This window comes from Mauremys reevesii, linkage group 10 (genome assembly GCF_016161935.1).
Source record: "Mauremys reevesii isolate NIE-2019 linkage group 10, ASM1616193v1, whole genome shotgun sequence".
Taxonomy (NCBI): Eukaryota; Metazoa; Chordata; order Testudines; family Geoemydidae; genus Mauremys; species Mauremys reevesii.
In genome coordinates this window covers 11,750,774-11,762,880 of record NC_052632.1, presented here as the reverse complement: position 1 = coordinate 11,762,880, position 12,107 = coordinate 11,750,774, and the positions used below count along the sequence as shown (strand labels likewise).

General features: G+C 45.7%; 1 protein-coding gene across 1 annotated transcript in view; it reads right to left on the bottom strand.

The window, feature by feature from the left end:
- RGMA (repulsive guidance molecule BMP co-receptor a) overlaps positions 1-8,911 on the bottom strand; it is a 35,973-nt gene extending 27,062 nt beyond the window's left edge. Inside the window, exon 1 of the mRNA XM_039493268.1 lies at positions 8,689-8,911. Coding sequence (XP_039349202.1) covers positions 8,689-8,702 — 14 coding nt within the window. The 5' untranslated portion in view covers positions 8,703-8,911. The remainder of the gene's footprint in view (positions 1-8,688) is intronic.
- Positions 8,912-12,107: the final 3,196 nt, after the last annotated feature.

The following is a 12,107-nucleotide window of genomic DNA, read 5'->3' as shown; positions in this document are numbered from 1 at the left end:
AGCCCCCAGAGGGAAGGGGAAGGATCATTACCTCCCTTGTAGTAAGGGGGAAACTGAGGCCTGGAGCTCCAGCTCCTCAAAGGGATTTAGGCTCCTAAATCCCATTGGGGATCTAGGCCTGAGAGCTTACATAACTTAGCCAAGGTCACCCACTGAGTCTATGGCAGAGAAAGAGGACATAGGAGTTTCTGGCTCCCAGCCCTGTGCTCAGTCCACTAAAGGATTCTGTCACTCCTTGTCACTGGCAATGAGCATTCTGCCATCAGAAACCAGCTGACAGTTTGCTGTGGGCGTACGTGTTTCACAACAGAACCCAGCTCGCTCTTCCACAGCTGCATTAACAGGAGTGAAGTAAGCCCATATGACTCAGAAACACACATGGAGCACATTTCATAGCTTCATGTCATTAGTCTGATAGATGTTAGAAATGGAAACGCTCTATTAAGTCACTTAGTCGAGCTCCCAACCGATCCCTATCATACATTTACTGGTGTTTTCTAAAGACCAATGTTAAATAGCCAACCAAATACTCTTCCAGAACTTCCATAGGATAACTATACTGCAGATTAACAGATCTCACTGTCAAGAAGTTGTTGCTGATATTCAGCTTGTCCCTATCTATCTGGGAGAGTTTTACCCATTATACTGATATAGGGTACGTCCAGACTACCCGCCGGATCGGCGGCTGGCGATCAATTTATCAGGGATCGATATATCGCATCTCATCTAGACGCGATATATCGATCCCCGAACGCACTCCTGTCGACTCCAGAACTCCACCAGGGCGAGCGGTGGAAGCGGAGTCGATGGGGGAGCTGCGGCTGTCGATCCTGCGCTGTGAGGACGGGGGAGGTAAGTTGAAATATGATACGTCAACTTCAGCTACGCTATTCCCGTAGCTGAAGTTGCGTATCTTACATCGGCACCCCTCCACCCCCAGTGTAGACCAGGCCTCAGTCATACAGATCTAGTTGTACCAGCGTAACCCCCCATGTGGACACTCTTATTCCAATAAGAGTGATTTTCTTCAGTTTAGTTTTTGTCACTTGGGAAGGGGCGGCTAACCCAAAGAATAGCAAAGAGTCCTGTGGCACCTTATAGACTAACAGACGTATTGGAGCATGAGCTTTCGTGGGTGAATACCCACTTTGTCGGATGCATCCACGAAAACTCATGCTCCAATACGTCTGTTAGTCTATAAGGTGCCACAGGACTCTTTGCTGCTTTTACAGATCCAGACTAACACGGCTACCCCTCTGATACTTAAACCAAAGAATGCCACTCTTAAGAATATCTATGTAGGACAGTGTTTCTCAAGCTGCTGGAAGTGGCAGCCAGTACATCCCTTCGCCCGCACCGCTTCCAGCAGCTCCTATTGGCCTGGAGCAGCGAACCGTGGCCAGTGGGAGCCGCAATCGGCCAGACCTGCGGACGCGGCAGGTAAACAAACCGGCCCAGCCCACCAGGGGCTTTCCCTATACAAACAGTGACCCCAGTTTGAGAAACACTGCCGTAGGAGAATCATACCATATAACTCGATTTGTTTAAATTTACTCCTTTGCTTATAGCAAAAACACTTTCCTTGAAGCAGGTTCAAACTACAATGAACTAACGCCACTGTAATTCTAAATCACAGCATCTGCACAGGGATTTGATGTATTTTAACTTCACAATTTTAGTTAATTCATCTTAACTTTCCATGCCACTGCAGTGCCAATGGGAAGGGTTTTTCCATCGATGCAGGTAAGCCACCTCTCTGAAAAAACAGTAGCTATGTGGACGGAAGAATTCTTCCCTCGACCTAGCCCCGTTTACAGTTGGGTTACCTCGACCTAACTACAGCTCAGAGATGGCAACATTTTTCACTGCCCAGAGTGATGTAGCTAGTTTGACCTGGTGTAGACCAGGCCTCAGCTTTAACCAAAAATCCTGCCTGGGGTGAAGTGCAGAGGCTGCAATAAGATCACATACTTTGAGAAGCAAAGTCATCAGATATCTCCATTGTGTGAGGTTGTGGGGTTTTGGGTTTCCAATACTCCAAACAGCTGCGTGGGCTGAAACCATATGTGTAGTTGGGGGTGGGGAGGGGTATTGCCCCCCCAAACTGCAAGCCTGGGGCAGGCATGGAATTTGCCTCCCCATGTGCAGCCATTGGCCTGACTGGAGCTGCCCCCCAAAATATAGACGTCAAACTACACCTATGGCTGAAACACTGGATTTTTATCCGGGCTGTACTAGGAATAAAGGCGAAGGTGATTCTGTGTGGAATCAAAAGAGCGCAGTTACGAGCGAGGGGCCTTGTCTGCTTCACAAAAGAGAGGCAGTCGGCTGTGAGTTTGAACCAGCACCATATCCCGCCGTTCCGATCCTGGAGCCTGCACACTCGGATGCGCACTAAAGTCAACGGGAGGGTTGTGTGCAGAAGGGCTTCAGGATCAGCCTGAGCAGGGAAAGAGATTGAAAACGGACCCGCATGAAGCTTCGGCCTTCAGGTCAGTGAAAACTGTGCTGCCACAAAACAAATATCAGGTTCTACTGACTCCAGTTTGCAACCTTCCCGTTTCCCTCCCCGCCTCCCCGGACACATTTAGGCTCAGCTGCATCAGGTATTGCACGTTTGACTGCTGTTTGTGCACAACCGAAGGCAGCCGCTTTCATTGGTGAAAACTACACATTGGTCTAAACAGGCCCAAAATATGGATGTTTCTGAAATTCCACTCTGGATCCAGTTCCACATTTTGCAAATGACCTCTACCTTTGTAATGAGTTGAACCAAAGACCTGGATCTCTAGCATCCCCAAATGGTTTGAAAATTTGGGATCTGAACTTTGCCTAAGGGAGACAATCTGGGTATCTACCTTTGAAATGAATTGGGAGGGGATACTGACTGCGTTCTCCCTTATTTCTGTTCTTCCTAAAGCCTAAACGCTGTTGCCAACAAGGATCGCACATTTTAGATTGCACCTTTCACCCTAAAGGATCCCTAAGCTTTTTACAAACAACACACAGGGAACACTTCATCCACCACAGAAATGCAGCCACTGTGAGGCAGAATGCAATAACGCTGTACAACAGCTCCGTACAGGAAGCAAAGAGGCATCCTCGATCCAGCGGGCGGCTGGGAGGTTGTTGGGTTGTAGAATATTGTGATCCAAACGGGAATTAGAACAGGATGCTAGGGCTAACACACCCTGGCTCCTGAATAAAAGCGTCCGTAGGATTTAAATCAGGCAGGATCTCTGGTTTATGTATCTCATGGAAGACAGGATGACCCATGGCAAAGCACTCACCCTCCGGAGACTCCAACCCTGTGTAGCCACAGTGGAGTGAGATATGGACTAAGTGTTGCCTGACCCTCTAAGGGCCAAATGTATCCCCGATGTAACTCCATTGATTTCCATAGGCTCACAGCCTGGATGAATTCAGTGCTAATTCTTTGGTTATTAAAAAAGGATCAGCTAATCAGAGGCTCCTACAATACCAAGGACAGGGGCCAAATCTACCCTTGAAGCCAATGGACCTGATTCTGCTGCCACTGAATCCAATGGAAATAGAACTGGGCCTTTGAAGACTTTCTGCTGCCTGTAGCTAGTGGTTAGAGTAGGGGAACTTTTCTTGGCTTTCACAAAAACTGACTGACTGTGGCCTCTATCCACCAATCTATCTACCACTATGACTTTATTTACCATTCAGTTTAGTATCTAGGCACCTTAACAGTAACTTCACTGCTCTATACCTCAGTTACCTCCTCACAGGGGCTGGGAAACTTAATCAACTGATGTTTGCCAAGTGCTTTGAGAGCCTGGGATGAAAGTTTTCAGAGCACAATTCTGCTCCCATTTAAACCAATGGCAAAACTCCGATTAACTTCAATGAGTGAAGAATTGGGCCCCAAAACAGCAAGTATGATATAATCTTTTGTAACAGTGCATGGTATCATTTCAGTTCATGATCCACCATTTAATATCTAGGGCTGTAAAAGCCTGTAGTTTATAAGCCTGGTATCAGATATTCATGTATTATCTACATTACGCATACATGGACATTTATACAGCTACTGATGAGAGATTTTCGGCACTTACTTATCAATTTCCCAGTGTTTCCATGTGATTAGAATGAACCCCAAATGTGTAGCTACCAAATGAAGGTGAATGAAGACGAGAGAGATGATGTGTGTATGGACATGTCTCTAAACACACTGAGTGCTGGAGTATTTGGACTAGTGAACGGTTTTGGTGCCAAATGTGAATACCATGAATGATGGGCAATAGTCAAAAATAACCAAGTTATTCATCAATTTCAAAACTGATTAGAAGGACTAAGGCCAACCTAAAAGCTAGAAGATTCCCATATGAGAAGATCCCATGTTCCGACCAGCCCCAAAGGACAGTGACTATCTGCAATGCAAAACACTAGAGAGGACAGCACACGGCTCTGAAACAGACATATTTCTCCCATACCCATTTTGCAGGATCTCCCCATTGGCACAGGGTGACCATAGAGTCGCTCACTGCCCACCCCTTGCTGATTGGCTTTGCTTGTTACCCCACCTTCCCTGCCTATTTGTTTGGCTGACTTGTTGCTCTCGTTTTAAATTTAAGCTCTTTGGGGCAGGGGCTGCTTTTTACTATATGTTCATATAGAGCCTAACCCAACGGGGCACTGTTCTGGGGGGGGCCTTTTGGTGCTACTGCCATACACATAATTCTAATAACAGCCATTGAGGCATGAGGGTTCCCGGGATTACATGTGTTCAGGTTGGCCGGTGTGTTTCACTCCTGCTCTGCAGAGAAAAAGCAGCTTTTCCTGACCTTTCGCACCACAGGAATCTGACTATGAAAGGTGCTTCTACATCATGTAGGGTGGCCAGATAGCAAGTGTGAAAAATAAAGGGGGTCTAGTTATAAAACAAAGTCCCTAATATCGGGAGGTCCGGTGGCCCTAACAACATGTATTGGGATTTGGTTTAAACAACACAGTCCTGATCAATTCCAAAAGCCGATGGAAAAGAGGAGGGAAGGGGGCATTGAGTCTTTGGAAAGAAAAAGGATCAATGAAGCTCTGGGATAGATTGACAAGTGATTTTAAAATGAACATGCAAATCAAGCTAATGCTTGTGCTTTGGAGAATTCCCTTCTTTTTTAAAAAAGCCAGCAACTCTGTACCTTTCTTGCAGTAAGGATCCAAACCTTTAGAGTTTGCAAAATGGTGATTAGATGGAGAACACTGCAGTATTTTTTATACAAGAACCGTCTGTACCCTACATTTAATTATCGCTACATGGCAGTCTCTCTCAAAGTGAGGATGTGTTCAGTAACTCCCATTTGATTAACATTTAGACCCTGAGACGTTAGGTAGCAGCTTTATATTACTATGCGTTGCTCTTGTAGCTGCTGGATAAGTGTCTTAAAATGCTGCTCTGCTAACGTGTTTTCCTGCCCTGAAAAATCTGTGTATAGCAACTAATAGGGAAGGTATTCTATTGCAGGCTTCATTAGTGGATTGGGCATGGTAGTTACAGTATCTTAATGGGGTAGGTCAGAGGAGATGGTATCTGAAAGAGGCTTTGAAGAGAAGCATGCAGGCTGACTGTTGCTTGGCAAAGAGCAAAGAGGATTCTTCGTTGCAACAGCTGAGTTTTTGGTGGTTGGGCAATCTAAATATACATCTGCTTATATGAATCCTGGACTCAGTAGCCTGATTCTTTAAAGGGACACTGTTAGGGGTTAGTTTTGGATTATTAAGATTTTGTAATCCCACCACCAATAAATATGATATTTTGCTCTTATACAGCACCTTCCATCCAAGAATCTCAAAGCCCTCTACAAATCAATTAAGCTTTTCAAAACCTCATGAGGAGGGTAAAGATATTTGGGGACCGCTACATGAAGTGATCACCCAAAACAACTAGTGCAAATATAATGGCTTGTCAATTCGTAATGCGATAATGATCAAGCTAGGCAGGGAGGAGGAATGTATGAGAAATCCTGCATTCCTACCTGCAAAAGAAAGCAAAATGAGCTGGATATTTTCAATAGAATAAAGCTTGTCACGGCAACTTGTTTGCAGTGTAGTGGTAGTGGTGTGGGTCCCAGGGTATTAGAGAGACAAGGGGGGCGAGGTCATATCTTTTATTGGACCAACTTCTGTTGGTGAAAGAGACGAGCTTTCGAGGGTTGCACAGAGCTCTGCTTCAGGTCCTGAGTAAGCTCGGTGTAAGCTCAACAGCTTGTCTCTTTCACCAACAAAAGTTGGTCCAATCAACTTTACCAAAGTTGGTCCAATCAATGTTACCTCACCACCACCCCACCACCCCCCGCATGCGAGAGGTGACATTCAACTCCTTCCTCCCTCTAATTTGTTTGCAACATATTGTGGGGCTAGGCTTGGATCTCACACATCACATCATACAACCTCTCCTTGTTCTGAAGTGTTTAGAAGAGCGGCTGGAATTCTTCTTCTGTATATTTAGTTCTCTGCAGGGAGCTCCGCCTTCATCCCCATCTCCTACCGGAGTAAATCCCAAACAACATTCCTATTGCATCTATTTCACATCTGAGTGAAGCTCTAATCAACAACTGGACTAATAGGTGCTCATGTCTGTGAGCAAGTTTCATGGCTCTCGGTGAAACGTGTGGGGCTCAATTGAAAATCTGGGTAACTTCTAACTGCCAAAAAATACATAGAAGGGATCTTCACCCCCGTTTTGATTTTCTGTCAGAACAGAGAGAAATTAATTCAGTATAATTGGACAATAATGCTGCCTCTCCTTTTCCTGCTTCTTCTAAAATCTACTTTGGTCTCTAGAAATTGCAAGAGTTCCTACAAATATATTTGTCTAATCCTCCTCTCCCCATCCAAACAGGATGTCTAAGGACCTCTCCTAGATCTCGTCATTAAAAGATAACAGGCCTTTCTGTGGAACAGCTGGGATGGAGATACCAATTTTTCTGAAGGCTAGATCACTAGTATACTGTGGCTGGAGAAAGTAGGAGTTTAGGAGGGGCACAGAGCAAGGAGGAACCTGCAGGAGATGCTCTTTAAGGTGCCTTCTGACTTTATGTGGAAACACTGTACCATCCCACTTGGGTTGTCTAGTGTGGATTCCTGAAGATGATGCCTAGAAATGTGATCCACCATGCCATGCCATTTCTGCTTTCAGTTATGAAACACCAAGGACAGTCTAGTAGATGTTGTCACTATGCATTTTTAAAAACTTTAAAAAACTACCTGAATATCTCCCAGGAAAATAAATCGTTACAAAAAATGAGGCTACTAAAAATTCCAATGACCCTATCCCTGTGGATTTTCCAAGCCCGTCATACTCCCTACAGAGGATGCAATTAGATGAAGGCTGTATTTTTTGAGCAGGGAATAAGCACATGTGCGCTCTCCAGGGAATAGAGCTCGAGGCTCGTTTCTTCCCGCTAGGTGGCGCTGTTTTCCCTAAACAGTTTGCAAAAATATCCAATTTATAAAATAAATGCAACCCAACGCTGCCTTAAACCACATGACATAACATCAGCTTGCAAGCTCCCATTAAAATCTCAATTTGGGGAAATTGATTCTACCTCTGAGCAATTGCAATACAATTACTCCAACAGGCAGCAATCAAGAATCACATCAAAACAACACCAAACTTTCATCTCCTGCCCAAGAACCACCACCACAACAAAAAACCACCTGTCTTGCAAACACAACATGCTTTCCTTGAATACATATAACAACAGGCAAGTCCCTGAATGAAAACAACACTTAAAGAGGATGTTTTGCAACCTCGTTGGGGTTTTAAAATGTCCTAACTCAAGGCTATATTCTGCCATCGTGACATTGATTAATGCGTTATTACCCACTGAAATCAGTGGGACTTTTTGTTGAGTAAGGTATTACTCATCACCAGTAAAGGTAGCAGAATCTAGCCCTCTGAGATGAATGTAATGTTTGCTTTAGCCTACCTATATAGCTATCCATCTCTCTCTCTCTCGGTACTTCTTTGGCTCTCATTCCCATGGTATCTGAGCGCCCGGGTAGCTGTCAAACGCACTAGCTTGATCTTGAAAACATTCTGTATTTTTAAATCATAGTAGATAGGAAAACGTATCTACATATCGATCCTTCTGTGTTTTGCAATAAGGATGCGAGCTAAGCACCGGGAGCAAAAAACCCATTACAAAAAAATGTTTCAGTTTTGATCAGTTTGCTTTGCCATGAAGTTCACTTTTTCATTTAGATCGGACTAATTTGGCACAAGGACGCGTGTCTGGTGGCAACCAGGAAAGAAAAACAAAAACAAAAAAACAAGGACTCGTCTCTCTCTCTCTCTCCATACACAGAGCATGCAATGAAGAGAAAGAATCAAAGCACAGAATGAGCATTGACAATGTGAGTGAGAAACTCTACAGCGGGTCGGAACGGAACGCCAGAGATTCTCAACAGGTCTCAAGGCAGAAAGAAGCACCTGGTTAAGAAGCAAATCAAAAAGCAATTAGGGAGGGGAAGGGGGGGGGACATCATGCCGGAAACAGAGTCCAGGTAGCAACCCCAAAGCAGGTTAAGAAGGAAGCAAGCAAAGGTGCACAGGGATTTCTTGGGCGGGGGTGCCCCTCTGTTGCAGGGAACAGACCCCAGGGGTTGGTGCCTTCCCCCCCCACAATCCTTCCCCTCCACCTCACCGGCTCTGGTGCTTACCTTATCGGCTGCATGAGCCCCTCCAGCCCGCTGGGGGGGAGGGTGTTAGTGGTAGGGAGGGGCAGATGGACGCTGGCAGGACCGGGAGGGGGGAGATCGTGGGATTGTCCGCAAAAGGGCAACCCCCCCTCCCTTCCCAAAGAGCCCCCCTGTAGGGTTAAGAGCTCGCCCCTCTCTTCAGCAGCAGGGCAGGGGGAGCAGCATCTTCCTCTCCAGCTGCATGTCTGCGAGAGACTGGCTGAGCCAGTGCAGGGTGTGAAAGGAAAGTGATTTCCCAAGCAGATCACTCAGCCTGGGAGATAAAACGAAGCAGATAGGCAGGCACCCCCCTCCCCCCCCTTCTGCAAAGGCTCCGTGTGCTGGTGTGAGAAGGTTAGTTAGCATGCAAAAGGGGGGATGGAAAACAGAGGCAGCTCAGTGCAAGGCGAGGAGGGGGAGAGAGCTGGTCTGTGGGTGTGCGCCCCAGTAATCCACAATCACAGGGATGGGGATGGGGGGGTGGTCAGCAAAAGAAAGAAAGTAATTAACGGTGGAGGGTGCAGGCAAACAAATGGGAGAAACACAGGACCCTGCCCACCCAGGATCCATTCCTGGAGGGTTTAGATCTGGCAGCTTTCCATTTCTGCCCTGAAATAGTTAGGATTGTCCACCTGCAGCTCAGAGGAGGAGCAAAAATGTGACATGGTCCCAGGAAAAAAGAGAGCTGGAAATAGTTATTTCCCCGGGGGGGATTTATAATCACAGATACACCTACTGTATGTGTGTATGTTGTGTGCGGTGAGTACGTGCACACACACATGCACAACACACAGTTGTCATCTCTCTGTGGTGTTTTCTTAACACACGGAGTGGGAGGGAGTACAGAAAGGGTTGTCAAGAGGATAGTTCTGCTAATGTATGCATGCATTGCAGATAATATTGGGTAAAGCAAATAAACCCCAGCATGCTTGGGCAAGTTGATTTTCTATTTTCACATTTTCCTAGCTGGGAAAAGAGAAGCGAACAGTACAGATGAAGGAGTGCAGCCGGGAGAGAAAAGAGAAACCAGTGCATTGTTCCAGATGGTAGAATCATACAGATTACATAGCGAGGTAGATCTTTTATCTCCCATAGACAGGGGGGAAATAAATAAGACAGGAGAGAATCCATTCAAAGCTGTAAGTAAAATAGAGATTTAATATTCTCTGAGCTGCTGCTGTCAGTCCCACCACTCAGGTATGGGATACATGTGTGTTAAATCAAACTGCACATATCGTACACGTCACACAACTCATTAGGTGACCAAAGCTGTCGCCTATGGAGTCAGTAAGAGTTTTGCCATTGATTTCAATGGGAGCAGTGCGATGAAGAAATCACATACAAACCCAAATATTTAGGAACCTGGTCTGGACCTGACCCGGATCCCTCCTTTTACCTTGGGACATGTAGTAACCAAGGCTGAGAGCCTGACCAACTGGATTCAGAACTAAAGAGAGGCCCCGGCATGGAATAAGCCTATGCTGGGCTATTTCCCTATATATTATTATTACTGCCTTTACTTTTTTTAATAGACAGTGAATGAACGCAAAGCTCCGAAAGCCTGTGTGCCAGACGGACAATTAATATCTGCAGTCCCAGAGCTGTGAACATGCTAAATATGCAGTTGCCTTTGCAAGTGTGCAGATAGTAGCAGCTCTTGGCAAAGTGTGTTTCAGTGTGGAAGGCAACAAATGCGAATGGCAGCTATCAACTGCTTGATTAAGTCTGCAAAAAAAGAAATGCATCCGAGTTTCACAATGTGAGCGAGGGTGTATGAGGTGCAAATTAGAAATGGGGCATGATTTAACAATAACAAATATAAACATACCCTGCTGGAAAGCTTCAGTAGAGCAAAGAGGTCTTTTTTTAAGCATGAATCTCCCAAGTATACACTACTGAACACGGACTAGTTTAATCTTAGGTCTGGTGTGAATGAGCTAGGGACAATTTGATGCCTGGCATAAAACCAGTAGCATCTCTCTAATAATAACTCATAGTATCCCAATGCCCCGCCATCAGGGACCCTTATTGCGCTAAATACTGTACAGACACAAGGAAAAACAGAGCCTGCCCTGAAGACATTACAAGCTAATTTACGACAAGACACAACAAGTGAGCATAACAAGGAAAAGAGGTGCGGAGTGGAAATGAGAACATGCATTTCCATAGGCCAGCTGTGTGCACAGCAGGGTGGATTCCAGGCAGATAATTAAAAACCATTGTAAAGGTACATATAAATACTGACCCCCTGCCTAGCTGCTAACCTTAGGCATCATCAGAGGAGTTGGCACCCACGGGAGTTGCTGTGTGCGGAGCACTATTGAAAATCTGGGCTTCATTGAGATACCTGAATGGGAGCTGCACTTTTTCCAAAATCTGACCCTAATCCTGGGTACAGAGGTCTTGGAAATCAGGCCCTCAGCTTCTGTTGGAAAATCTGGTCTCTGGTGCTTCATGCAAAATACTGGATTGAAATTGCAGGAGGTTGGAGCCTTCTCTCTGCAGAACAATCTCTTCTCTTCTGCACTGCACTCCCATCAGTCACGGTCATCATCAGAGACTGGTGACTTAGCTATACAAGGAAGTAGTTTGTGGACAATATGACGTAGCCACTTATTAGAATTCTCTTGTCCTTTCAAGTGGACATTTCGCTCTTTGGTAAAGAAAAACAATCCGTCCTTCTGAACATGGACACGATGGTGGGACAACACAAGTTGAAAAGGAGATGACAGTTATTCCAGACAAACCAGAGAATTGAGGGAGAAGAGGAGAGGAAAACTTTGCTCTCCATGAGTTAATGGATCCTGTGGTTAGCAGCCTGGTCTAGACCATGGGGATGCTTTGGCCACTGGCCTAGCCACCGATGTAGGGCAACGATGTGGGAAGCATGTGAATCCATGGATACTCACATGCCACTCCGAAAATGTCTCCTATCCAGTTAGAATTCCCTTTGGGTAGAATGCACAAAAACACGTTAATTCAAAAGAGACGTGTGGCCCTCTGAGGTGTCAATATTACATGGGCTGAGGGCTGCTATCCAGGAATCACAGCAGCTTAATGCAGCCCTGGTCCAGTGCTCAGCACTGCAGCGGATGCTGTACCATGGGCATTCCTCTCCTCACCAGCTATGCACAATGTAACTGCTTGCTGCAAGGTCAGCTTCTCTGCTATGAGTTGGTGAGAAGGGCACAGGAGGCTGGCAATGGTCAAACCAGTTCAGATTAGATGACAACCAACCTGAACCTTAGCCCAAGACTGTTTCTGAGGTCCATTAAAAGATGGTTAACTGTTAAAAACTCACCTTCCTGCCTTCTGTGCAGGGCTGGGACCTGGCTGGGAAAAGAAGCAGCTAAATAATACATTTCAAACAGGTTTTCTGGCCTGATTGGAATCAGGAACTA